This window comes from Fulmarus glacialis, unplaced genomic scaffold, assembly GCF_000690835.1.
Source record: "Fulmarus glacialis isolate BGI_N327 unplaced genomic scaffold, ASM69083v1 scaffold38831, whole genome shotgun sequence".
Taxonomy (NCBI): Eukaryota; Metazoa; Chordata; class Aves; order Procellariiformes; family Procellariidae; genus Fulmarus; species Fulmarus glacialis.
Window position 1 is genome coordinate 1 of NW_009194141.1, and position 25,778 is coordinate 25,778.

Sequence of the window (25,778 nt, forward strand, 5' to 3'; positions counted from 1 at the left end):
TGTAGGCTTCCCGCAAAGCAGATGTTGGGCGGTTCTGTTTGTTGTGATCAGCCAGGTTTGGGGACTCTCCTGTTTGATTTCCTAGAGTGCTAATGGTTCGGCAGATAGGAATAACGTGATGGTGAGATGTTAAATGGGGGGGAAAAATAGGCACGTAATATAGGAAACCCGTAGCCCTTTCCGAAAGAGACATGAGAGCGTGAGAAAAATCATAAAAAAATTGGAAGGAGGAATGCCTGACTGAGATTTTGACAGCGCTTTCTGAAGCAGGAAATCCTTTTGCTTAATATGTTTAAATTTTCCAAACACCAAGGAAAACACACAGATCCCCACAGGAGAACTTTTCAAGATGACAGAATAAACATCTACACAACTGAAATAGTTGACGTTTATTGACATTTTAGGTGGCTTATTTAGAACGATGAGCTTAGAACGAGGAAGTTGAAGACCTTTTGAAGTCTCATAAGATTTACATCTTGCTTTTGAGCAACCGAGACCCACAAAACATTCCCAAGTATGTATTTCTCTCGCTGTTTCTGACAAACACCCACAAGAGGAAGGACTGCCCTTTGCAGTGAAAGGTTTGTTCTGGAAAAGTGAAGGTGTTAGTGCATTTAAAAGTGTTTCTTAGGAGGTGGTTGGGTTTTGGTGGGGTTTTTTTGGTAAGTAAACATTTAAAAACGAGGCAAGCAGAAGAGAGAAAAGCTTTCAGGAAAAAAAAAAAAAGAGGATAGTATATTTCATGTAGTTTGTTTAAATTTAAAATGATCACAGGGAGAAATTTGGGGAAAGAAGTGGAAATGGTGTGTAGGGTATCACTGGAAGTTTTTAACGTTAGATACCACGTATAAAGAATCTTTTATTTTCCATTCCATACTGAGACGGTTTGCAAAGCATCTGCTAGAACACAGACTGCTGGTTTGGTGTGTAAAATAAATTAATAATGTGTATGTGTATCTGTAAATACATATATGTGCGTGTGTATACACGTTATATACTTTTATGTGTATAAACACGTATGCACACAGCATTTTACGTGTTGCTCACGAACCCATGACACGCAGTGTTTAGCCAAGCACCTCACTGCTGTTGGAGTTTTCCCGAGGCCTGGTAGGGTCTGGGAATGAGCAGCCGTCCCCTCTCAGCGGCTCCGCGCAGTGACAGGCGGCTTGAGTCACGCTTTGCCTTTGGAGAGCGGAGAAAAAAGAATGAGTAATCATTTTGTTTGAATCGCAATAAGTATGAAATATTTCTCGGGAGCCAAAAAAATCTTGGAAAAGCAGAAGGACATTCTTAAACGGCTGGTCAGAATAGGAGCATTGTCACATTGTAGTACTTCTTTCTTAAAGGGAAGAAAGTGTTGGGATTTCAAAACGTTTCGTTCATAAGCGTATGAAATGAGCACGCAGGATAGCATTTTTAGAAGAATTTAAACTAGTAATTAAAAATGAAATAACTGTAATTACCTGCTTCTGGTTTAATAAGTGCAATTTGTCTTTGATGTGAATATCTAGTGAAAAAGCTCTGCCTCCTCCCTTAGAGCCTAGCCATATGATTATTGGAAGAGTGAAAGTATTACCAAGTTTTATGTGTTGCCAGCAAGGTGCCTTTTTGTAGCCAATTTGCATTTTAGTTTTGTAACATTTTGGCTGTTGAAGCCATTAAGCCTGCAGATACTGATTGCATAGCGCTTTTAAGGAGGCAAAGAGTGCTGCTGGGGGAAAAGTCCTCTTCCCTCCTTCCCTCCACCCCCTGCTAAAAATGACAGATTTTTTTTTTTTTTTCCTAAGGAGGAACACTCTGGTTTGAAAATTGCCATTGTCTTTGAAATTTGCTTCTTTAAAGTAGAACTGTTTTAAGAAAAAGCGCATGTGCTGGCTATAGTTTTCTGGGTTAACTTCTTATTTTCACTTAGAAAATTTCTTTTCAGCTGGAAAAATGTTTTAAATTATAGCCATTTAAAAAAAAAATTGCTCCTAGCAAGCAAAAATACTGTGGAAAACCTGTAATTTAGACAAGTACCTACATTTTATTTGCTCTGTGCTGCTGAAATTTAGAATCCCTTCCCATTTACAGTTTACTTTTCACAGAACATTATTAACTTTTTGGCTTCATACATGATATTCTGTCAGATGCTTTTGATTTGTAATTTAGCAAAGTATAATAAACAGTGCAAAAGTCATGAATTTTCCTCCGCATCCTGAGCTCTGTGGTAGGGAAAATGTGATAAAATGTGTACCTTAAGTCTTGTTTGATGATCTCTCAAAGCAAGTTTGCCTTCTGGAAATAATTTCTGGGGTTGAAGAGCATGGTATTAACAGATTTAATGTGGCTATTCAATGGATTGGTGGAGTACTATGTGAGGTTTAACAAAATGAGAGAGACAAATTGAACATCAACAAAACCTACATCTGTGAAGAATTATAAATTTAATTAGAAAAAAGGCAAACTTAAAAGACCTCATTAACTAATCAGAATTTGATGTTACTGATTTAAGATTCTTAAACGGATGAATTTTAAGTAGCTTTGCTATCATTGTCCTTTTTTTCTCGTGATGTACTATGTAGTGCCCCGATCTGCAATCCATATTAAAGAGAAAGATGTGAACATTATATACAACAATCAAATTATACACAGTAATATTTTTGAGGTATTAAGGAGAATGTGTATGTCATTTTTCATATAAGGCATTTTTAGTTTAAGCGGAGCACAGAGTATGAAGGGTGAGTGACAGCTCCTTTTTTCTCTTTTTGATTTTTTTTTTTTTTTTTAAATGTGCTCCTTTGGCTGGCCGGGTAAGGCCGTTGCATTTTTTTTTTTTCACTTTTTGTTTGATATGTGAGTTATGCTGCAGAACTTCAATTATCCAGAAATCTGTTGGCAAAATGGGAGAATGTATGAGAGCAAGCACACGCCACCCAGAAATGTTTTTATTCTATGAACTGGTCGTCATAAGTGTGGTTCCTTACTACGTTGTAATTTTGTACTACACATAAAAAACTGAAAGCATGTGAAGTGTAGCATTTTGTAAACTGTAACTAATTTCACTCACATCTGTGTCTAATTGTTGTCTGCATTCGCATTCTTGAGAGTAGATTTATTTTTCCTGGACCACTCTGTGGATTCAGCTGACCAGCCTAAGTGAGGATTAGTTGTTTTAAAGTTATTTTGATTAAAGAGTCATTTTTAAATATGGTAACGTGCAACACATGGTTTAAATAATCCTTGAGACACAAAGGAATATATCTAAAGTATGTCTAATGAAAATGAAGATTGTGGATATGAACTTTCACAAATCATAGAGTGTTAGGGGACATATAAGGTATATATTTAATTCACTATGAATGAGCTGGATTTTTTTTTGCCCTCTCCCATGAATCCTTAAATGAAATCTCTCTCACTATATACACACGTGCACGTATATGTATATATTTGCAAGTGTGCGGAAGTTATTATTTTTTAATTTGGGTAAATAAAATAGTGAGTATTAATTGTATTTTAGAATTTAGTGAAGTATGAATAATACTGTAGGGCACTTTGGAAAATATCAGTTAGTTAAAGCATCTATTTGAAAAAGAAAGTTTTTTCTGTTATAAAAGATATATTTTAAAGGATCCTGTGCAAGAGGGAGTGAAGATAGCTCTGTAAGCAAATTTAGTTCTCACCTATAATTTTTTCCAGGTGTTTAGAAGTAACAGCAGAAACATATCCTAAGGCACTCTGCTGCAGTTTCTGGGGTAAAGAACTGAAAAGAAATTTTTTTAAAACAAAATCTACAGTTTTGAATGTATCTGCTCGTCTAGTTTGATTTGGCATGCAACAATGTATTGAAAAGCACATTATGCAGTACTTTAAGTACCAGTTATAAAAAGATTGATGTTTTTCAGCGTGCATCATTGCATGCTGCTTGACATCATTTGCAATGTTCTGCATTGCCTGGCTGCCCCTAGCAGTTGTTTACTCTTGCTAGTAGTAATTCTGTCTGTGATTAAAAATAACAAAAAAACCACCCTACAGACACATAAGTAGGATTTGCTTGGATGATTTTTATGGCACTTAAAATGCCTCATCTCTCTTGTCTTTGCTCTGTGATCATTTAAGAGATGTCGGTTCAGGTTGAATGGAAACGCACATGAAGGATTCTCAGTGCAGACATTAAGAGGATATATACCTTGCCCGGAGAAGCATTTGTGTGCTTTTAAGCTAACGGTGTCTAGCAGCGTATTTTCACCTGAATTTTATCACCTGCTGACAATTGTTACTGGCTACAGAGAAGAGTCTGTTAGTGTCCTGGTTTCGGGTTAAACCACGACAGTTAGCAAAGCAACAGTGTTTTTCTAATAGGGTATGAAAATCTATTACTCACCTGAGTTATAAAAGGAGTTGTTCTATTAAACTGGAAAGTGATTGCTGGGCTTCCCTGTGGAACTAGATTCCTTTTCTTGATGAGTGACCTCAGAAGTAAATGCTACAGCTTCCTCCTATTTATTTAGCCAGAAGTGTTCTTTTAAGTCATTTTATCAGAAATCTCATTAGTGACTGGAATTTTTACAAGTAAGACCTTGTGCAATAGCGTGTGGGGTTTTTATTTTAATTCGCCCTGGTTGGAGATGGGCTCGTTTTTGAGATGGTTGTGTAATACTGTCGGTCTTATATTGAAGATCTTTACCATATGTAGATCCGCCCCTTGTTGTTCCCCCCAAAAAATAGCCTCAGCCTCCTCGGCTTGTTTCGCCCCTTGCCTTTGGGGTGAGCTGACCTGTGGGTTCCCTGCTGCCCAGGCGCAGAAGAAGGATGGCGAAGACCGGAGGAAGAGGAAAGCCAACGTGATGAGGGCAAGACGCTGTCAAGAGTTAAGGGGATGGGAGGGAGAGATAACCCGGCCGGCGACAAGAAGAGGCGAGAGGGGTGGAGGATGCTGGGGGGCTCGGGGCTGGAGTGGCCCCGCGGCTCCCGCTGCCCTTGGCGGGGCGGTGCGACGGGGTTACCTTGGCGGGGTGCGCGGCCGTGCCGTGCCGTGCCGGGGGAGGAGTGAGCCCCTCTGCAGCTGTCACGGGCCCCTGATGAATCACTATCCCGTCACTTGGCCGCCGTCCCCCAGCGCGGGGAGGAGGGAGAGAGACCTGCCGAGGAAACAACAGTTGAGCCTTCAATTTAAAGACAATATGCCTTTCACAAGCACCGCACCCTCCTCCTCTCCTTTTGGGTTTAAAGGACAGAATTGTCATCCGCGGTGATATCCTTTCTTTAAATTAAGGCCTCGTAGTAAAGCGGAGTAATAGAGGCTTCTGTTTGTTTCCCTGGTTTACAGGTGCAGAAGTCCCAAACCAGTTCAGATGTTGCTGTTTCCTCAAGCTGCAGGTAAGGATTTGATTGAAAATTGCTGTTTTTCTGCAAGCCTTTTATTCATTTTTTTAACTTCAGGTGATAAGTAAATATTTATTTTTGTTTTTCACATTAAGCAGATGAGTAAGTGCTGGAGCATTGCTTTTACGTGCGTGCAACCAAGTCTGTAAATCACGAGCACGTACACTTCTTTACTAAACGGTTTGACTTTGTGTTAGATACCGGCTTTTCAAACTCATTGCGATATCATCCTTTGTTATGCGCAGCTCGGTTTAGGTAATGAAATATAAAGTGAAGGATTTGTGTTTAGAACTTGTGATAAAATCTCAGTTAAAACGTGAAAACTTCATAGCTGAAATGACACTTACGCTTAAGGATATTTATACCATTACTGTGGGAGGAATTTTTTTATATCATTTTAATAGTCTTTAAAAGAGCCTAAGCATTTCTTTTAAACTGAAAAATTACTGGTTCAAATGCCTTGGAGGCACAGTGACCTATGAAATTTCTACTGGGAGCAATTACTTAGACTGAGTACATCAAGTAACATTACCAAAAGTTTTAGGTATAAGGAAACGGAAGGATGGGGCACTTCGATCATAAGCTTCCCCAACATCAACCAAGGGATATGTCATGGTGGTGACGGCTGTTGGCCTTTTAATATAAGGCTATTAAAAAGCCAAATCGGAAATATTCAGCTGCTTGTGTGCTGTATAAACGTTTAATTTTCGCTTTGAATCGGAATTGCTCTCTTCTTATTTTGACTAAGTGACAGCTGCTGAAATACGGCAGAGTGCTAAGGCATACTAGCGCCTATATGGATTCACTGTATGTCGGTCATATCCCTTTTCAATTGGGCACGCTTTATGTAATCCACAAAGCAAACAAGTGAGCAGACATAATAATGTTTTAATGCTGCATTTGTTTCAACGGAAACAGAGGAACAATTAAGTAGTTTGCCAGAGTAAACACATACATCAGGAATATCTCATTCCCTGTCAGTAGATGATAGGTTTCCACAATTGCTTCAAGTGTTTTATTTGGTTTGGAGGCCTATTATATTGCCACTGAGTGGTAAATCTTGAAAAAGCAGAGTGTTAATTTGTTAAGATAATATATGCCTTCGTATATTGGTGATTCCGTCTTTGTATGTATCTTAAAAATACAAGGTGACATGAATGTTTAAAGTACAGTACTTCGTATCCGAATTTTATTCTGTTAGAAGCTGCAAAAATAATTACGGCAGCTGGTCAGTTGTGTGTGGGGCTACAAAATGAGTTTAGCACTAGAAAAGATCAAGTTGGGAGAAGCTGTTCATTTTTTAGTGTTTTCGGGTTGTTGATTAATAGCAGGCTGCGTCTCATATAGGTAATTCCTCTGTAATCCATGCTGAATATGTCACTAAAACTAGTTGCATCTTGTTTTCAGGTCTATGGAAATGCAGGATCTAGCCAGCCCACATAGCCGACTAAGTGGTAGTAGTGAATCCCCCAGTGGTCCAAAACTTGATAACTCTCATATAAGTAATAATTCCATGACACCCAATGGCACAGAAGGTGAGCCACCTTTTTTTTAGTGTTTCATAGTTTGTTTTTTCTCCTTGTTGCATTGGTGTTCTTTCAGTCTGTAAGCCATATAGAGAAAATGGTTTACTATTTTAGGTGTTACATGTTTATGTAACATGGTGTGTAGAGCCGATGTTCAACATTTATCAGTAGTTACTATTACCAAGTTTCAGCAATAGCTTTCATTCCAGGTTTATGTTCCTTTCATGGAGTTTGAATGGACTCAGCAGGCAGTATGTGCAGAGCTTAAAAAAAAAAAAATCCCAAACCCCCAAAAAGGTAATTTAGTGATGAGAAAAAAGGAGGTGTTTACAATTGTCATACTACAAAAGGCAATCTTTCCGTCTTTTTCACTATTTCAGTATTTCTTTATGTTCTCACTTTTTGCAAGCTCCTAAGGCTATGAAAGTTTTGTCAAGCAGGCTAATAAAACCAAGTGTTGAAATTTCCTCAGGCTAGCTTGCTGCTCTGATGGAGTGGCCAAAATTCAAACAGGTGTAGTAATTCAATGGGGTAAACTGATACCTATTTTTCAAGAGGCAGTCAGCCAGTTGATAAGTTATGTTTGTTCTCAGTAGAATACCAACAGCAGAACAAGCTAACGGCTTTGCCAGTAAGGACATATAATGAAACACAGAAGGGTTTATATAATAAGCAGTGAAAAATACTCTTTCCTGTAACATTTCTATGGCAATAGTAGGAAAAATCATATATGAAGTTTGGCTAGCTATGTGGACAGAGATTTTAATTCATTACTAATAAATAGAATCAGACATCTTCAAATAATACTTTTCAGTATAAATGTGTAGCTAAACAACTGTTGTAGCAAAGAAATGCCTTTTTTTCCCCTAAGAACTGGGTCATATTAGTGCTGTCAGACTGTTTAGGATTATGGACATGCATTGCATTCTTCCAGGAAAGGCATATGTCAATCAAACAGATATCGTCCCCCTCAATTCCCCAAACATCTCTGTTATTCATTCTAATTGGAGTCCTCTGTAGTGGGGAGGGTTTGTGGGTTATCAGATTAACAGGCGTTTGTGCCAGAGTTGTGTATAATTTACTTTTTGCTATCGCTGTAAAAGTATTGCTGCAATCAGATTTTAAGCCATTTGGAAAAAAAAAAGTAGCTTTTTAAAGAACGAATGAAGTGCTTCATGTGTTAATGTAGTTTAAGCAGAAAAATATTTCATGTCCACAGATGAGTCTTCTTCCTTTTTAATGCCCAAGTACATTATTATATTTTTATATTGTATTATCAGGTATATACTGGTTAATGGTACAGGATAAAATTGCTCGACCCTTTCAAATTAAAATTCCTCTTGCTCACAAAAGCCTTTGCTGTAAACTTCACCAGCTCTGGTATCTTCTATGTAACTTGAAGGTTCTTTAGTAGCACAAAAATAGGGAGTGTTCCTTGAAACACTGAAAGACACTCACCATCTGGCTTGACTTTTTGTTCTAAGTAGGTGATGTGTGCAGGCATACACTCTGAAAAATGGGGTGCTTAATATTACTTTGAAAGGAAATTAGCTATATATTTTATCTATTCATGCACTGATCTCAGGTAGCAAATAATTTTGGAAATAATATCCCAACTTCCAGGTAGGTATCAGAGTTTGTCGAAGAAAGTAAATTAAATCACGGTAACCTATTTATCTGACATTAGAATTTTAAAGTTCAGGCTTATTAATTTCGGGTGGATTCTACCCAGAAAGCTATAACTTGCAATACACGTTTACCTTCTGAGGCGAAGCCAAATGGTTTTCTTTTGTTTGCGATTTTCCCTCAGGTGACATGACCCTCCTCAGCACTGCAGACTGGTTGCTAAGCCCTAGCACACAGACCCCCGCAGGTTTGGGTGACTGCGGTGGGCGCCGCAGGCGTGGGCACTCAGCATGCGTTTTCAGATTGTTCTCCAGAAAGCGTCCCAAAAAATAGCTTGTGCTTGGCGATTCTGGTCTAAGCTTTCTAAATTGAAAATACCTGTCTCTGATTGCTCTTAAGTGACAAATACGGAAAAGTTTGTGAAAGAAACATAACTGAATAATTTATTTCTGAATTAGATCTGTGCCAAGAGACAAAATTTGTGAACGAAGCAGATGCCTAAGAATCTGAAGGTGGAATTTTTGCTGTTAATCTGTTTTATCTTGAGAACATGTTTGGTTTGGGTTCCTTGAGCTGCTAAACAGGCTTAAGAAAAAAATTAAGTGAATGAAGCAAGGGTTTCTTGGTTGTTTTTTTTTTTTTAGTGAAAGGTGAAATAAAATTATTTTTTCTGATATTCTTGAAGCAGAATCCTGCTGAGACACAAGTGGCAGATTGTAAGGATGCAGTCGTAAGGGCTTGCCAAACACCTTTCTTAAAATGCTGCAGTGTGGTTTGCTTGCTTGTTGCACATGGAGTGGAGGTGTGGGTTGCTGAAGCTTTGCATGTTAAATGTAATATGTGAAACCAATGTCTAACCTACTACGTGCTCATTCTCACTAACATGAAAGAGCCCTCCTTTTCTGGCATAAGGGACCTTCATGTGAATGAGAAACAGGACCTCCAGGTGTTTGCATGTCATAAATATCTTGTAAAGATATGTTAAATTTGATTTGACTATGGGTGTGATTTAGGCAAGTTTCCATACCCTGAAGTGCAGGATATGTTCACTAGATGAGGGGGAGGAAAAAAAAACAGAAGAAGAAGAAAAAAAAAGCCTGTCCCAAAGTGAAATGGCCCCGTTTCAAACAAATGTTTATTAATTCCTCTAAGGCACATTTTCAGACTTGTCTCTTATTGATGTTGTTCTACAAGAGGATGTGGCTGGAAGATAGCTTACTGTTATTAGCTAATATTTTTAGCTTCACACTTAGTGGTAAATTTTCAAAGCACTGAATGGGGATTTAGTTGTGTGATTGAGTCTGAGCTTAATCTCTGCGTGCAGCTTTGATATAATAACTCTTTGTGTGCTTAATTTCACTTTGGTAGAGCAAAATTACTGTAGTGCAGAACTGACCAGGTAGTGCTGGCCAAGGACTGCAGCTGAAGAAATTCAGGGGGTTTTGGGTGACTGCTTTTTATTTCCTTCTATCTAAACATTTTTAAACAAGTCAGATTTACTACTTCTTTTCTCAGATAGCAATTCCTCTACGGGATTCTTTTAGAGCATAGTGATTTCTGTAGAACAAACACTATATTTTTAAGTTTGTTGCAGATCATGAGACAGTCTTCATAGCTCTGGATGTATGTGTGGTGAGGGGAAAAGTAGCATTTCCTTAACATCTTGATTAAAAAAAATCATAGCTAATAAGAAGTAATTACTTTGCTGGTGTTTGGGTGTTTTCTTGCTCTTCTCTGGGCCAGGCAGAATGGTCTTCAAACCAGTGATGGGGAAGTAACAAGGAAATTATAGACCTTGACCCGTCAGAAATTTCCCAGGATCAAATGCAGAGGGGTGACACTAAAATATCTGGCTAAAGACACTCAGAAAAATCAGTTCTGGCATGCCAAGATGGTGTTGATGATATAAATACTGCAGTATTTGAGTTTTCAGTGATCTCTTTAAGTGTTTTTTGACAAAATACCTTCTGTTATAGGGAACAGCAGACGCTGGACACCATTAAAAATTTGGCCCTGTATGACTTGCCATTCAAAAGTGAATTGAAGTAGGGATCAAAATGTTCATAGTCGTGCCTTATCTCTCGTCTTCCTTTGTCAGCAAATTGCTTGGTGGGTTGATACTGAAGGAGTTAAAGAAACAGTAACAACAGAAGCTAATAAAATTGCCACTTGTTAAATTTTATCAGACAGCTCGTGCCTATTCCAACAACATTGCCCACTTTCATAGATACACTTTAAAGGGGAAAGGCTGCGAGTAATCAATACGTTTGAAAAGAGTAGCAAAGCTGTTTTCCATAGCAGACAACTGCATCCAGTTTCTGCCTACAGTGATCTTTACTTTTATCTAAAGAATGTAAATCAGTTCTGATGGATTACAAAGTGAGAAACAGAAGCCTGTGGCCCATCATGATGATGTTTACGCAACTGGAATGGAAAAGAATAGATGAAGACTTGGAGAAGGACCTATGGTTTTTCAAGCAACTACACTTCATACATGTTAGGAGTATGGAGTTGCTTCTGCCCTCATTTTTGAGTGTTCAGAAGGAAGAAAAGAAGGCATTTTCATATCAAATGGGAAGGGAAAATGGATAACAAATTGAAGATCAGATTTTCAAAGATACATAGGAAGGGAGGCTTCAAAGGGAGTTGGACATAAAAATTCCTTTGGAAAAAGAGGGTTCTCATTCTTTAAGTACCTGCTGCAACATGAGAATGAGATCCCACACAAAGACATTCAAAGCTCCCCACTATGTGACTATCTGATGGGTGGCCATTAGAAAGGCTGTTTTAAGTCTGGTGAATGTAAATCCATCTTCAGGGTTTCAAAAGGCAGCGCTGTGTAGTATGTCTGCTGTCAAGTTGTTATAGAATGGAGAAAAATTGTTTTCGGTATTTTCTGAAGTAATGGTGGAGTAAGATGTTGAAATCCGTAGAGAGGGTATGAGCTGGTCTTTGTTATGGCACATGATGTAGATTTCTGTAAGTAAATGATATGTTGAATATTCGTTGTAATTCTTTGTAGCACTCAAAATAGTCTTTCAGTATTGCAATCAAGCCTGCACATTGGCAGTGATAATTTTTAATTTTGTATAAGTTATTCATAATTTTTAACAGTTATTCATAATTTTGTGTACTTTGGGGTACAAAGTTGTGGTAGGTGATGGTAATCAGACAAAATGATCCTCCTTTGGGAGATGTTTGGGTTCTGATATCTTTTAATTGCTCATTTCTGGAGTTTCTGCCAATTATGTATGCTGAAGTTTCTAGACTTGTGTTTGTGATAATGAGCTTGATGGTATGAATCTTGTAACTGATGTAGGGATACCTCCATATTTAGACATCCTGAAATAATTTACCCAGTAAAGGTGAATCTAATCTTTGCATTTCAGTAGGGTGTTAGTATCAAGAACTATTGATGCTAACTTCTTTACTCGGCCCCAGAAGAGCACAAGAGGACAGTTGTGTGGCCAGAGGCAAAGACTGCAGTGGTCCCAGGCCTCAGACTGGCAAAAGCAGCCTGTGGGGGCTGTAGAGGCTAGTAATCTGGTCTTCAACCTGCCGCCATTTCTGGAGGATAAAAACCAGATAGACATCACTCTGCCCGTTTATGTGAAGGTGAAGGGCTGACTTGGACTTTCTTTTCTTCCCTGCCCTTCACCTTTTTCTTCTCGCTGTATTACATTGGCTTCCTTCCAGACTCTTTGTCTTATCTGCGCTTTTATTCTCCTGCTTCCCTAAGAGTCCTTCCGTCTGTTCTAAGCACATGCAGCATAATGCTCTATTATTCCTATTTCGTAGGTTTTTGGCCAGAGAAATAACTTGTCTACTCCTCTGTTGGCTCAGTCCAGCAACTCCTGTTGCAAGGTCTTGAGGAGGAGACTGACTAATAAATATTTATGTATTTATTGTCTTTTCTGTATGTATGTGCATCTGTTTGTGAAAGCTTAACCATTTTGTTTTCCCCCATAACATTTTCCTGAAATAAAGGACCTCGTTTAAGTGAAAAGTCAATAGCAATACTGGTTCCCACAGACATTTGAGGGAAAGAAAACACTCCAAATGACAAAGGGCTTTAAAAAAAAAAAAAAAAAGAATGGAACATCTTGGAAGCACCATTATTTTAATATTTATTTTTGCGAGCTTCTCATAAACATTTTTGCAGCATATGCTGTGCCGGGCTGTGGATGGAGCTTTGAGGTGTGAGAGCACCCTCTGAGCGTGCCTGAGGGTCCCAGAGCCCCGCTGGCACAGTGGCTTTGCCAGGCTGCAGGATGTCAAGAACCTGTGAAGGTATTCACTACTTCACCGAAAACTGTAACTGCAACACATCGCGCTAGGTGTAGCGTCTCTCCAGTGGGACCAGCCTGTTATGCGCAATCTGCATGTGTGCAATCGCGTGATTGCACAGCATAAGGTAGGAATATCATACGCCTGGCCAGTAGTACAGAAGAGAAGGAAATTCAGCCCCTGCTGTCCGTGTGCACCAGAAGAAACTCCAGGGAACAGGAGCAGGACATCTAAATCTAGTCTAAGATCACACCTTAATAGACAACAGGGTGATATTTGAAGAGCCTTAGCAAATTCAGAGACTTGTGACCCTTCAGATGATTTAGCACTTCTATTTGCATCTTGTAGTCTTCTGAGGGGTTTTTGCTTATCGCAGGTAGATACAAAAGCATGAAACTTGGTTACACTTCAGGGTTGGCGGTGTCATCTGACCCCTGGTCAGTGAGTGAAGTACCTGTGCCACCTGGTTTGATGAGACAAGCTGGGGAGTTTGCTGCTGCTGCTGGGTGGAGGGGAACGCAAGCTGGTGCTATCCCTCTTTGTCCAGCTGAATTTGGCTTTAAGTCTGGCAGTCCTGGAGTTCATACTCTCTCCAAAAGTAGAGGATATTATTTCCCATTTATGAAAGGCCTCACCTGCTTTGTCATTCTGCTTCTGTCTTCATGTCTCAGTCTTGTACACTGAAAAGGCAGAGTGGGCTTGACTTCTCCATGATGCTCTCTGTTCGCTTGAAGCCCTCCGTGTTCCCAGAAGGTAGCTGAAGACAACCTTTCTTTTTCATTAATGCCTGGGGCTGTGACGCTGTGTGGTCGTTCTGTCTGGCTTTGGTTAAAGAATACAGGTATTTTACATGGCCGTGGTGCAAGCTGTTACACATGTGTAGGGGAGTTGCCATGATCAGATTCCCAATCGAGGATTTAAGAAGGCAAAAAAAAAGAGAAATAGGCCATAACACCTCTAAAAGGATTGCTTCTGGATATATGCTGCCTCTGTTTGGACAGGAGAGATGCAATCACTCGGTATAAATTGACAAATGAGTGTGAAGGGTTAAGAACATTAGTTTGACTCAGATATTCTCATCTCCTAGCTGCAGTGAGTGAGATTATTTTAACCCATGACACTACTTCTCAGTTGAATATCCAGGTTAAATCTTGATTAGCAGCTACAAACACTATCAAAACTCGTCTCCACCTAGATGGTTTTGAATTTTCTTTCTGATTTTGCACTGTAGCAGTGACGCCATTTCTTTGTCAATTTAAGGCTTTTACTGCTAGATGAGCAGGTTACAATGACATTAAGTTGTAATGCGTAACATAAGAGGAAGATGAGGGTCGTGGGGGAACTGTGCATGCAGTGAAGGCTAGGTGTTAGCCACAGCCAGAATACTGCAGAACTTTTGAAGCCTTCTCACATCAGAGGAGGGGAAAGCAGGAAACCGTCTGGGCTTGAACTAGAATGTGCTGCTCTGAGCAGGGACTTTCTTTGAAAACTGAACATAAATTTAGGCTGGAAATTACCTTGTAGTAATTACCTTCTGGTAATTTCCAGACAAATGAGATTCAGGAAGAGTCCTCTGCTTTGAGAAGCAAGAGCAAGTAAGTTTATCGGGCTTCATGGTCAGGAGCTGATGATTTGATAGTCTGTGATAAAAAGAGAGAATAATGTTCTGAATAGGAATTAGTATAATTGAATAACCTGCTTATAAGTAACCTGTAATCTTCAGTAACCTGTTTATAATTGCAAGATTTTTCAGTACAAAACAGTTGAGAGTTTGAATAAAATAATGGAAAATATCATCAGCTTAGAGATTCAGGGTAGAATTTTTGTCTTGTTGCTTATGACAATTTTCTTTGAGCTTTCAGGTGAGCTGTGTGCTTCTAGTAGGTAGAGAAAGAAGATGGTATCAAGGAAAATAGTGTATGAATAGTAATGGATACATAAAATATTTAATCAAGATATAGCAGGGCAGTATCTGTCATGAAAATTTGCATCAACATAGTGTTTAGCTGCTAACATTATTTGAAGATGTCACCCTGAGACAGAACAAAATAGGGCTAGAGATTGTATTTATATGTACGTCTATAAACAGACTAACAGCCTCACTTACTTTGTAGAGACCCTTTGTGCCCTGTGAACATTGAGAATTGTCAGACAGGAATTATTTCATCTTGCCCACTTATTTGTATAATACAGACTATAACATTATAGTATTAATTCAGTCTTAAAACTGCAAAATTAAAACTGATTTAACAACTCAGCCATGTTTATAGCATTTCTATTCTGGTTTAATGTATATGGCATAACTGTTAACAGAGACTAGTTCAGTAGAGCAAACCTTATATGTATTTTAGATAATCAAAGTAATTTAAAAAAGATATTTAAAAAACCTACTTTTTGCATGCTTGAAGGTGCAATCTTTATGATGTATTCATATGACTTTTGTGTTAGGAATGGCCAAATGTTAGGTGTCTGAATTGGTATTTAAAACAGCTAGCATCTCATTCCTCATAGCAGTCTTTACTGCTATATATGCCAGTGACTGCGTGACAAGCTGTGAACTCAGAAAGCTGTTACTTGGCCAATGAACCACATGAACTTGTGGGTTCTGGTCTCAAGTTCTTTCTCTTGGTGGAGTTCAGAAACTGCCATGTAGTCATTATTAACCACCTTTTGTAATATGGCTGACAAAACAGGGCACATTGCACTTGCTATCTCTGAGTGGCTTAAGAAGAAATATCTTGACAATCGATATAATGTTAGCTCAGCAGTTATGCTATCTCAGAACTTTTGTGCTTTTTCTCTCAGAGCTAGCATGTGTGTTATTATCTGCTACTCCTATTTTGTTCTATTATCCTGTTGTGTTGTTTTCTTATACAGTTTCTTTTTAAATCTTTTTAGAATCTCATAAATGACTAGAAGAGAAAAATAAGGAAGAAAAATGTCTCTCTTAGTTTCTTAAGCTCCTTGGTATATAAATCAAATCTATATCAATAAATCTAAATAACTGTTGAATTTTTGCAGCAGATTAGGAATACATTAGATTTCTTCTTGAACTTCTTGTTGATAATCAGGTTTATTACATAAGTGATTTTGCTGGCACTAAAACTTAGTAGCATATTGCTAAATTAGAGTCTGTTTCTATAATGCAAGTCTGATAATTCTGCACCTCTGTAAAGGAACAGCAGAAATGGGAACTTTCCTGTTTTGCTTTCTGTGGTCTCTACCACGACTGAACACGCTGCTGGAAGTTACTGGCAAGCTTGCAACGCATTCTGTGTAAATGTGGCAATATTCCCACTGATTGCCCAGTGTCATCCTGTGAAAGCTTAGGACACGTTGCAGAAATGTTAATTGTCATGGAAAATGTGGAGAGCTGAAATCCAAAGCATGCTTAAGGAGCACGCGGCCGGGCCAGATCCGTGCCCTTCCAAAGCCTTTCTTCCTTGGACAGCTCCATACGTCTCTCATGATAGACATGGATTACTGATTTGCTACTGTGATAGAGTGGCAGACTTGTAACTTTAGGAAATCCCTTCTTTCCCCATGGTTCTGGGGGGAAATATGCTCTGTTGCAGGTCAGTTTTTGTCTTGGGCAAATGAGAGAGCTTCCTTTGTAGTGAGAATCGACATGGTGAATAGTTCCAACTGGTAAAACCATGGCTGTTTCTTCTCAGTTTATTTCTTTCATCCTTTTGAAATATTTTTAGGCTCAGATAGAAGGAAATATGCAGTCATTTTCTGGCATTTTGATTAAAATGCTCAGGGGATGGAGGGCTTTTCAGTTCCTATTCATCTTTATTAAATTCCCAACTAGCTGCGGCACAAGGTCTGTTAAGGTCATGGCTGTTCCTAAAGACAGCATGATAGAGCTTATTTATTAGCACTCTACTAATGGGTATCTAGACCAGGAATAACATGAACAGACTTTCTTATCGCATTTTTTCATATATTCAGGAAATACAACAGCTGAGAGAAGAGACATAAGGAACAGTTGTTATGAAAAATTTGTGAGCACCTCAGTCAGCGACTAGAATTAATTTCCATGAATAAGGCACTGCAGTATATTTCATACATGTTTTCCTGTATCTTCAAAAGTCGTACATTCAGTAAAGAGCATTCAGTTATAAATATGGTTGCACTGAAGTATTGCTCATGAGTCATAGAGACAGAAATTCCATTTTGATGAGGTTTTTCCCAAAATGGTACCTTTAATAAGGACCTGAGATCCAGATAGGTGGGAAACAGTGCATGTGAAGTAGGTTTTTAAACCAGTGGCAAGAGAGGCATTTACATCCACTTAGAAAGAAATTATCCTAAAAATCTTTATCTAGAACAAATGATGCTATAGATCTCAATATTGTGTGAGGTGGCTCAGCGTAGTCCTTGGGCTGCTAGGTTGCATTGTGGTCCAGACAATGACATTTTATTTTCTAAGGAATATAGAAGAATTGTTTCTCCAGTAGAGAAGAGGGGAAGAGTTTGGAGAAAGCATATACTGAAATCTTCTACCCTTTACCCCAAGTTAGGTTGATCTCTCTCATCTTCCTCTCTTTTCCTCCCCAACAGCTGTCAGCTGTAGAGAAAAGCATCTTTCATTGCTATTTCCAAAAGTATAATTGCATTATGGAAATTAGGTTCAGAAGACTTGCAAAGTTTTGGGAAAGCTGGAGTAATCTATGAGGGAAGTATTAGTCTGACTATAAAATGTAGCTGTGATAAACTTCTAGGAAAAAGCAGAAGATAATGCAGATGCTATAATTCTTGGTATCTAGATTAACAAACTCTGTAGAACTTGGTGTAAAAATCTGGTAGTTTCTGGAAAATTACGTGGGATACACACTTTGCAACAAGTATTTTGTGGCATCTGTGTGTTAGACTTTCAGTATTTAGTTATGACATGGATGTTGTTATATGCTGTGTTTTTAAGAAATACATTTGTATTAGAGTTGTAGTTCAGATCATGAGTGCACTCTTGAAGTGAACCTTGTGGAGTCTCTTGGACTTCACTTCTTTCAAAAAAGGTACCCTGCAGGAGTGCAGCTAATGTTCTCCAGCTGCTGATGGGTGCTCACTCCTTGGGACAAGATTAAACCTAGCATGAATAACCCCCCCAAAAATGGCTAAACTGTGAATACTGGACCCTCTGCACCAACCATTTCACTCTTACTGGGCTGCACTGCTTGCTAATGCAGATGTAGCAGAGTTTTGTGTGGAGCTAGTATTGATCTCCCAAGTTAGCATGTGCAGACAAAACATCCTGCGTGAGAATCAAAAGAAAACAGTGGGCAATTAGTAAAATCTTGAGAGATTGCATGTAAATCCCTTGGATCAGGTCAGGTGAAGGAAATAGTGAGGCATGCGGAAATAAGAATTTGGATTGGCAAGGAAAGGAAGGGTCCTTTGTCAAAAGGGGAAAGTGCCTCTCCCTCACCCTTTGCAAACCTGGCACCAAAAGGGTTTCTCCTAGTGATGGTTGCAATTCCTGAACACATATGTATAGACGAACATACATGCACACACGCACACCTATGTCAAGATGACACTAAGGCTTTACATGTCAAATGGGGCGCAGTTTGCCTTGGTTTTCTTGGATTCACTTGTGTTACTGAACGGCTTCGCTGAAAGGTCAGGTATGCACCAGCGCTGGTGTGTGGGAAGCGGCGACTGTGTGTGTCAATAAGGGCAAAAGCCATGGGATGTTGATAGTAAGATCAGCTCCGTTGTTTTCTGAAACGTCATCCTCAGTTGCTTTTGGTGTGCTGTAACTCCAAAAGCTAGGTATGTAAAAATGGATTTGAGAGATTGCCGTGCTGATTTGGTAATTCCCTGGGAGTAGGTATTGTGCCTGCTTGCATCCATGCCAGGTCAGCCCCATCCTTGCTCCATGGATCGGAATACTGTTGTTACTGAGAGTGCGCTGGAGTAGCCGAAAGAGAAATTTGCTTATTTACTTAGGCTTTATTAAAAGTCATTAATTAATAATTAATTGTGAAGCAGCATGAGCCAGGAGAGAATCTCTCTTACTCTCATTCTTTTTCACTCTCTGACAGCCGTGTTGGGTCACGGGTGCAGAGGGAATAAAATGTAAAAGCGTTCGTCAAAGTATCTGGTGAGGACTGTGTCCCCTTTGTTTGTTCAGGGTCACTGAGTATAAAGGTGGTTTTCATTTTGAGGGGAGAAATCCACCATGAGGAAAGTGTTTTACTTCATTAGAAATTGTCATTTTTCCTCTGAAAAGTTACTTGGATGGAAAAAAAATTTGAACAGCCCTCAGAGAAACCCATTTAAACATTATTTCCTTTTTTGTCCTATTCAAATTTCTGTCTTTCAAGCCTGTAAATGTCTGTGTGACCTGATCTAAATGTGGACCCTTATTGTTGGGTCTGCAGGATTAAGAGGAATCAGGACAGGTGCAGAGAGTTGCATGGGGACTTCTGGTTTGTTACAGTGGCTCTTATTCCTTGGGAACAGAAATAACCCTCTTGATCATTTTATATGTATGTGTAAATCATAGCTGCCAGTACTTTGCATTGTTTGTACACACAAATACATAAAATGCAAAATACCGATAGCCATGATTTAAAACATTTTCGGCAGATTTTTGTTTTATTGAATTTGTGGCTGCAGTGAGTCTGTGTGCATGCATGTGCAAGAATATTAGGTGCATATAGAATATATTTTATTTATATTTCTATAGTTAAAACAGAACCAATGAGCAGCAGTGAGATTGCTACTACTACTACCACAGACGGGTCTTTAGACAATTTCTCAGGATCAGGTAAGGAATAAACAAAGGTTTTAAGCTCAGCATTTTTTCATTTACCATTTTCTTATCCCATGTGGTCTAAACCTGTGCACAGCTGTTAAAAAGCCTTGTGCACTTTGCAGCTTATGCCTATTTCTGTTCATCTTACTCAGACAGTGTAAGTCAATAGGAGTTTTCCCCGAGTAAGGAGCGTTACAGCATCAGGCTTATTAATGTCCATTGGTGTCTTTGGTGGGAGTCTCACTAGGGAGTATTCTGGCCCAGAGTAATTACTCTTCTGTTTTCTGTGAGTAAACATACCTGCCTCTGTGATTATTGTTGTAATTGAGGGGTAGGTCTCCCTCATTTATTGTAATTTATTATTATCAAGGTATTCATTCTTTTGTCAGGCTTTTTTCCTTCCTGGAAGCCAAACTCATCTTAGCTTCTAACATACAGGAGACAAACACTGTGAGAAAATCCTAAGATGTTGGCACAGTTTTGCATACCTATGGATTAACTGTGGTATTTCTAGCACATCGTTTTTCGGTGCAAATCAAATAAAAAAGGATCTAATACTATGTTGTGGGATTATATTTCCAGAGTAGCAAAATTTGACGTCTCGCAACCAGTCAGGCTCCAAGTAGCCAACCCATTTCTGGTCTTGTCACAGCCTCCATTTTCTGCACAGGCTGTTGAGCATGAAAGTATCAAACTCAAAGGCCAAAAAAAGGTTTCTAGCGTGTTTTAAATCTCTGAAGGAAGAAAAGGTAGTGTTTTTAATAGTAGCTACGTACATCTGTGGTGATCTGACTGAAGGTCGGACCGTAACATTTGACGTATCTGCAGCCTCGCAGGCCACAGAAAGAAAAACTGTCAGGTGTGGAAGGCACGGAAAGAGATTCCCTGCTTCCCTCCACGCTTCGCGAGCGCTCTCGGAGTGTAAAGATGATGGATTTTCCCTGTAGTTGGCCAGGAAAGGGGTAGCTGGCGAAGGGTAATTATCCGTGCCTGTTTATTTCCAAGTACTTAGCAGTAGGGCCTGTTGTTTCTCTGGCTGTCTGATTTTACAGTAGGCTCATAACCTGCCACTGACCCCTTCCTGGCAAAGGCTTCAAAACCCACCTTGGGACCTAGGGAAGAAGTGGCACCCAAATGGTAACCAGAGAGGAAAGGGCTCCCGAAAATAACGCCCGGAGCAGAGCATGCCGGCGCATCCGCCACGCTCTCGGCAGCACCCAAAAATACCGAAAGCAGTCGGGATGGGTTGGCGTAAAGCTCCGAGTCAGCAGTGGGGGAGAAGCTCACTGTTTAGCCTCTTAGGCTTAAGCGTTTCGCTAAGAAAATTTGCACATTGGTCGTGGCACCTTTACGCAATACTGAGCGTTCTGAAGGACTGAAAGCATTTTAGCAAGCAGATAAGGTGGGGGAAAAGAGAAGGAGGTGTAACATGGTAATACGTCGTCTGCACTATGGAATTATTTTTAAAAAAGGAGGCACGTGCTCTTAAGCTGGCCATATGTTTTCAATCGAGGCACGCATAAAGCTCCTTCATAAAATGTAGGTCTTAAAAATTCTAAAAGTTAATAAAATGTTGCACTTGAGATATCAATAATCCTTTGAAAATATGAAGGGAAATGTTTCCATTAGGAAATAGATTGTTTGCATTGAAAATGTTGTCTGTGTGCGAGCAAAGAATAAACTATTGCTGAGGAGCTGTACAAAGAGGCAATTTAGTATTTGAAATTTGTAATCAAGATTTTAACGTTAAGCATTCTTGTACAGTCCCTGATAAAATATTATTTTCTATCTAAGGTATCAATGATATTTGAATTTAATTAAAATCTTGTTAATACTCTGAAATTCTATTAGGAAAAATAATATTTATCTTTGGTGTGTGTATTTACACTTCTGTGTGCTTTCTTTTCTCCTTGGTGCAGCAATTGGAAGCAGTGGTTTCAGCCCAAGACAAACACATCAGTTCTCCCCACCACAGATTTACCCTTCCAAGTATGATATCTTTTAAAAATAATAATAGTAGTAGTAATAATAATAACTGAAATAGGCAGATTTTAACCTCATTTAAAATAATAATTGGGTCCATCTGTTAAGTCATAATTTAAACCACAGCAGCTTCTAGGGGAAAAAAATATTTTTTTTTTAATGCTAAGAATGTATTTGAAAAATATTTGGAAAATTCTTATTTTACTTATTCTTTTATTATTGATTTCTTATTGTTGTTTTGTCTTTGTCTTACAGTTTCTGTTGTGTAGCATAGCCTATGATTATGTGTTAATGAAGTGGCAGGATTATAATAAGGCTAAAAATAAGTACACGCATGTCTGTCTAATGCAGTGTCTGTCCTATTTTCTGTCATTTGTAATCAATAGCAGACCATACCCACATATTCTTCCTACCCCCTCTTCACAAACGATGGCTGCGTATGGGCAGACACAGTTTACAACGGGGATGCAACAAGCTACAGCTTATGCCACCTACCCCCAGCCCGGCCAACCTTACGGAATCCCTTCCTATGGTAAGAAACCATGTCCGTGTTATTTTATTCCAGAGGTAAATATTTTTTAGAACAAGATTATGTGACCCTTGTGTCAGTGCTTAGTGGGACAGCTGTGCTCTCGAGCATTTCTTGTGGAAGGCTGGTAATTTCCCCATTGGAGCGAGTGATGCTTGTTTTACGTATTAAAGAGCTAAGAAGCTACTTAAGAAGATGTCTCTGTTTTGGGATCAAGGAGAGAGATTCATTAGGTTTTTACTGGTGATATAAAAAAAATAGCACTGAAATGGGAAAAGAGATCTAGGGACTTCCATTACACAGGCACAGCTCCTGGTGTCTTGCCGAGGAGCTCTGCTCTCCAGCAATGCAGTAGGATACGTTGGGACATAAAGGTCTGAATTTCAGCTGATCCAGATTACTGGAACCCACGTGAATTAGTAAGCTGTGCTGATTTTCAGCAGGTGAAAAACTGATTCAAAAAGACCCCCACCCAAAAAAATCTCACTTTCAATGTTTTAAAACTCCTGGAGGTAAAAATTGAGGTAAATTGCCACTAAAGCTCTACCTGCCTGATGAAGGAGATGATAGATAGTACTAAGTAGCAAATATTTACAAAAAAACTTAATTTAAAAACAAGCTGCTGTGGGTGAGACCATTTTGCTGCCAGACTGTCTGCTGGCAGACCACATAGCAGTTCGGCAGCGAGGATGTATTATTAGAAAATAGGTCTTTTATTCCTCTGGGGGAATATATTAAAAATATACAATCCACATGCTTTTAGCAGTATATTTTGTAAAGATACAGTCAGGTAATGTTAGTTTTATACCAAAAGGACAGAACTCACAATACAAGCTGTGCCCCTTAAAATCATTACAACTTTTAAGTGCAAAAGTGGTGAATCTTTCATCCTGACATCTGCAAGTTGAAATCCACTGGGTCTCAAGTATATCCTACAGCAGATTATTGTGAACAGTAGGTACAAGAAATAGACTATTATTCCCCCTTACTTTGAAAAATGTGTTTCATTAATACATCATCAATAATTATGATCCAAGGAAGCATTCTTCCTGTGGCTACAGCCTTGATTACTTACTGCCAAAAATACGGTTATAAACATGAATTGGATGTTTCAGTTTCAGTTCGAATCCACATATTTTAAACTTACACAAACAAAATACTTTAAGGATATTTAAACTACGTTTTCAAGACAACGGAGATGGGGATTCTTCCCCCCCCACCCCCCCCAACCCGCACAAGCTCATGTTGCTGATGAGAACTTGTCTGCCATTTCCAGCTGGATCAGGTGGTGTGATAACAGACGACCCCTTTCCCCATCGCGCTTTCCTTGACCTGTTTCTCCTGCGGACACCTCGTGTTCATACTTGGCTGGCTGCGGAGGCTTGGGCAGCCCAAACAGTGACTTTTTTGTTTTTTGCTTGGTTCCTCTGGATGAAATCCTGACCTCACTGAAGTCAACTATAAAACTCCCACTGACTTCAGCAAGGCCTTGATTTCACTACTTGAGTTTAGCTGTCTCGCTGTCGTCGGAGCTATAATTGAGAGTTGCTTTACTTGGCAACAGCTTGCTGGGGGTTAACATGCTTGCCTGCTCTTTTGTTTTGTTTTTTTGCCCAGTCCGTCCCCCACGCCTAGGACTTCGGATAATTTTGCCTAATATTTTACATTGCAGAGCTGCTTTTGACCACTGAAACCCCCAGGTCCTAAGCCAAGTGGATTTTAACGCAGTTTGTTCTTTTCAGAAAGTGCCTCGTGACTTGGGCTAAGGTGCTCCTCGCTGATGTACTTTATAGGAGTAATATTTAAAAGCAAGTAACTATTAAAAAGTTTTGGGACCTAACACCATATATATTTTTGCATATTTAAGGCACATCATATAGTCCGTGCTCCCAAAATAAATTACATGGGCAACACTGGGATGCTCATTTACAACAGGCAAGAGCCGAAGCCTCGCTTAGAGCCAAAATTCTCCTCTTGGGTCTGCAGCTTAGACCCCATGTACCGTCTGCCTTGCCTTTCCCTCATCCAGGCAGAGACCTTCCAGCAGGTATAAAGAGAGGAGACTTATGACATATGTGAAAGGAAAAACCCTGAGTTGGACCCTTTCTTTTTGTTTCTTTACTCTGAGGCTTACTGGAAGAAAAAGTATTCACGAATTCCCATATCAACTTCCCTCAAGTTTTCTCTCTAGGGCAGAGTTTGGGAAGGTGCTGTCTCGAATGCACCTCTAGCCTTTTCGTTTTTCCACTCCTCCCCCTCCACCGTGGGGCAGCCGTGCAGGCAGGAAGGGGGGTGGCGGGGAATGCCACTGACAGCTGCCTCCCAGGGGCTCCTGGCTCTGGTTCATCTGCAAAGCCCCTGAGGAGGCTGGAGAATTTCCTGAAGCTCCCTCCTCCTGCCTGCTCCGGTACCAGCATCCAGCAAAGGCTTCACTTACCGACTTCTTTTCTTTCCAGATCCTGACAGTCCCCTTATGTTTTCTCACTGTCCCTTCCCGCTTCCTTGCATATATTAGACTTGGGAGAAGGAGAAGGGAGCGTCAAGGTTTGATGAGTGAAGGCCTTCTGGATGAGAGCAGGTGGGAAGAGTAAGTCCCAGGAGATGAAAGGCTCTTCATAGCATGGAGGTTTGCAAAAGGGCACGTCAGTGCCAAGTTGTCTTCACTCAAGTGGCATCCTTCTGCTGCTGCCTCTGATCGTCTCCTCCCGCTTCGTCTGAGATGGAGAGTTGAATCAGGCCATTAAAGGTGGACTAGAAATGTAATGCTTGATTTAGCTAAACTTTCTCTAAGCAATATTTAATCAGCTTTTCAGAAGTCCTTAAACAGACAACAAATAGGGATCACTGATACCAAAACATCCATAGCAGGAGTTTCCCCTTGGAAACGAGGTGTCAGATTCGTCATTGTCATTGTTTAATTGTAACGTGAAACGGAAGCAGCAAGTAAGCATCAGGGAAAACCAAGCAAACAGGGTTAGTCTGGCAGTTAACGGATCCGGCACAAGGAATTAAGGGTAATTAATGACAGCAGTTGAAAAATAATTATTTAAATGGCAGAAGAAAATATGCTGCCATTTATATATAGGGAGATATTGAAGTTTTGCAAACACAAAAAAGCCCTCTCCTACCTTCAAACGTTGTTGAATATTGTTTTTAAAAGAATCCAACCAGGAAATGGGCTTAGATTAACAGTCATTTTCAATGGAATGTTACTAATTCACACTTAGTTAATTCAGTTCAAATAACGGTGGTTTCTGAACAATGAGGTATCACTGAATGCCACAGTGAAACCTAAGAGTATTGTATTACTTCTCCATTGCTTTGGCTATAATTATTTTTAAATGGTAGTTCGTGTTGGGACAACCTTATAATTAAAACTAAGAGACAGAGGCTGAATTGTGTGCATTTCCTCAGTGTTTCACTTGCTGATATTTACTTGCTTGTTGCCTTACAAATTGGGGGAAGAATCACTGAAGTTGGGAGGCAAGTCATTCATTTAATTGGACTTTGGATTCTTTTATTACTAAATTTGGAAATGAGAGGGTAATGTAATGTGTAATGGATTTCCCTGTCAGTGCAGATTAATGATGCTGCTATGTTTTTCCCAGTTTGGGAGATTGCTTCAGGAATAGTTCCTGTCTCTCAGGTGTTTATTTGTTAAAAGACTGAATACCTCCTGTAGAGTCTAATTAGC

The 25,778-nt window shown here is 39.5% G+C and overlaps 1 protein-coding gene across 1 annotated transcript in view; it reads left to right on the forward strand.

The window, feature by feature from the left end:
* Window positions 1-5,317: 5,317 nt before the first annotated feature.
* Window positions 5,318-25,778, forward strand: part of EYA1 (EYA transcriptional coactivator and phosphatase 1) — a gene marked incomplete at its 3' end in the record, with an annotated part of 76,783 nt that continues 56,322 nt past the window's right edge. The window contains exons 1-6 of the mRNA XM_009587674.1: window positions 5,318-5,361; window positions 6,775-6,902; window positions 8,704-8,766; window positions 19,504-19,584; window positions 21,492-21,561; window positions 21,942-22,087. Coding sequence (XP_009585969.1) covers window positions 6,779-6,902; window positions 8,704-8,766; window positions 19,504-19,584; window positions 21,492-21,561; window positions 21,942-22,087 — 484 coding nt within the window. The remainder of the gene's footprint in view (window positions 5,362-6,774; window positions 6,903-8,703; window positions 8,767-19,503; window positions 19,585-21,491; window positions 21,562-21,941; window positions 22,088-25,778) is intronic.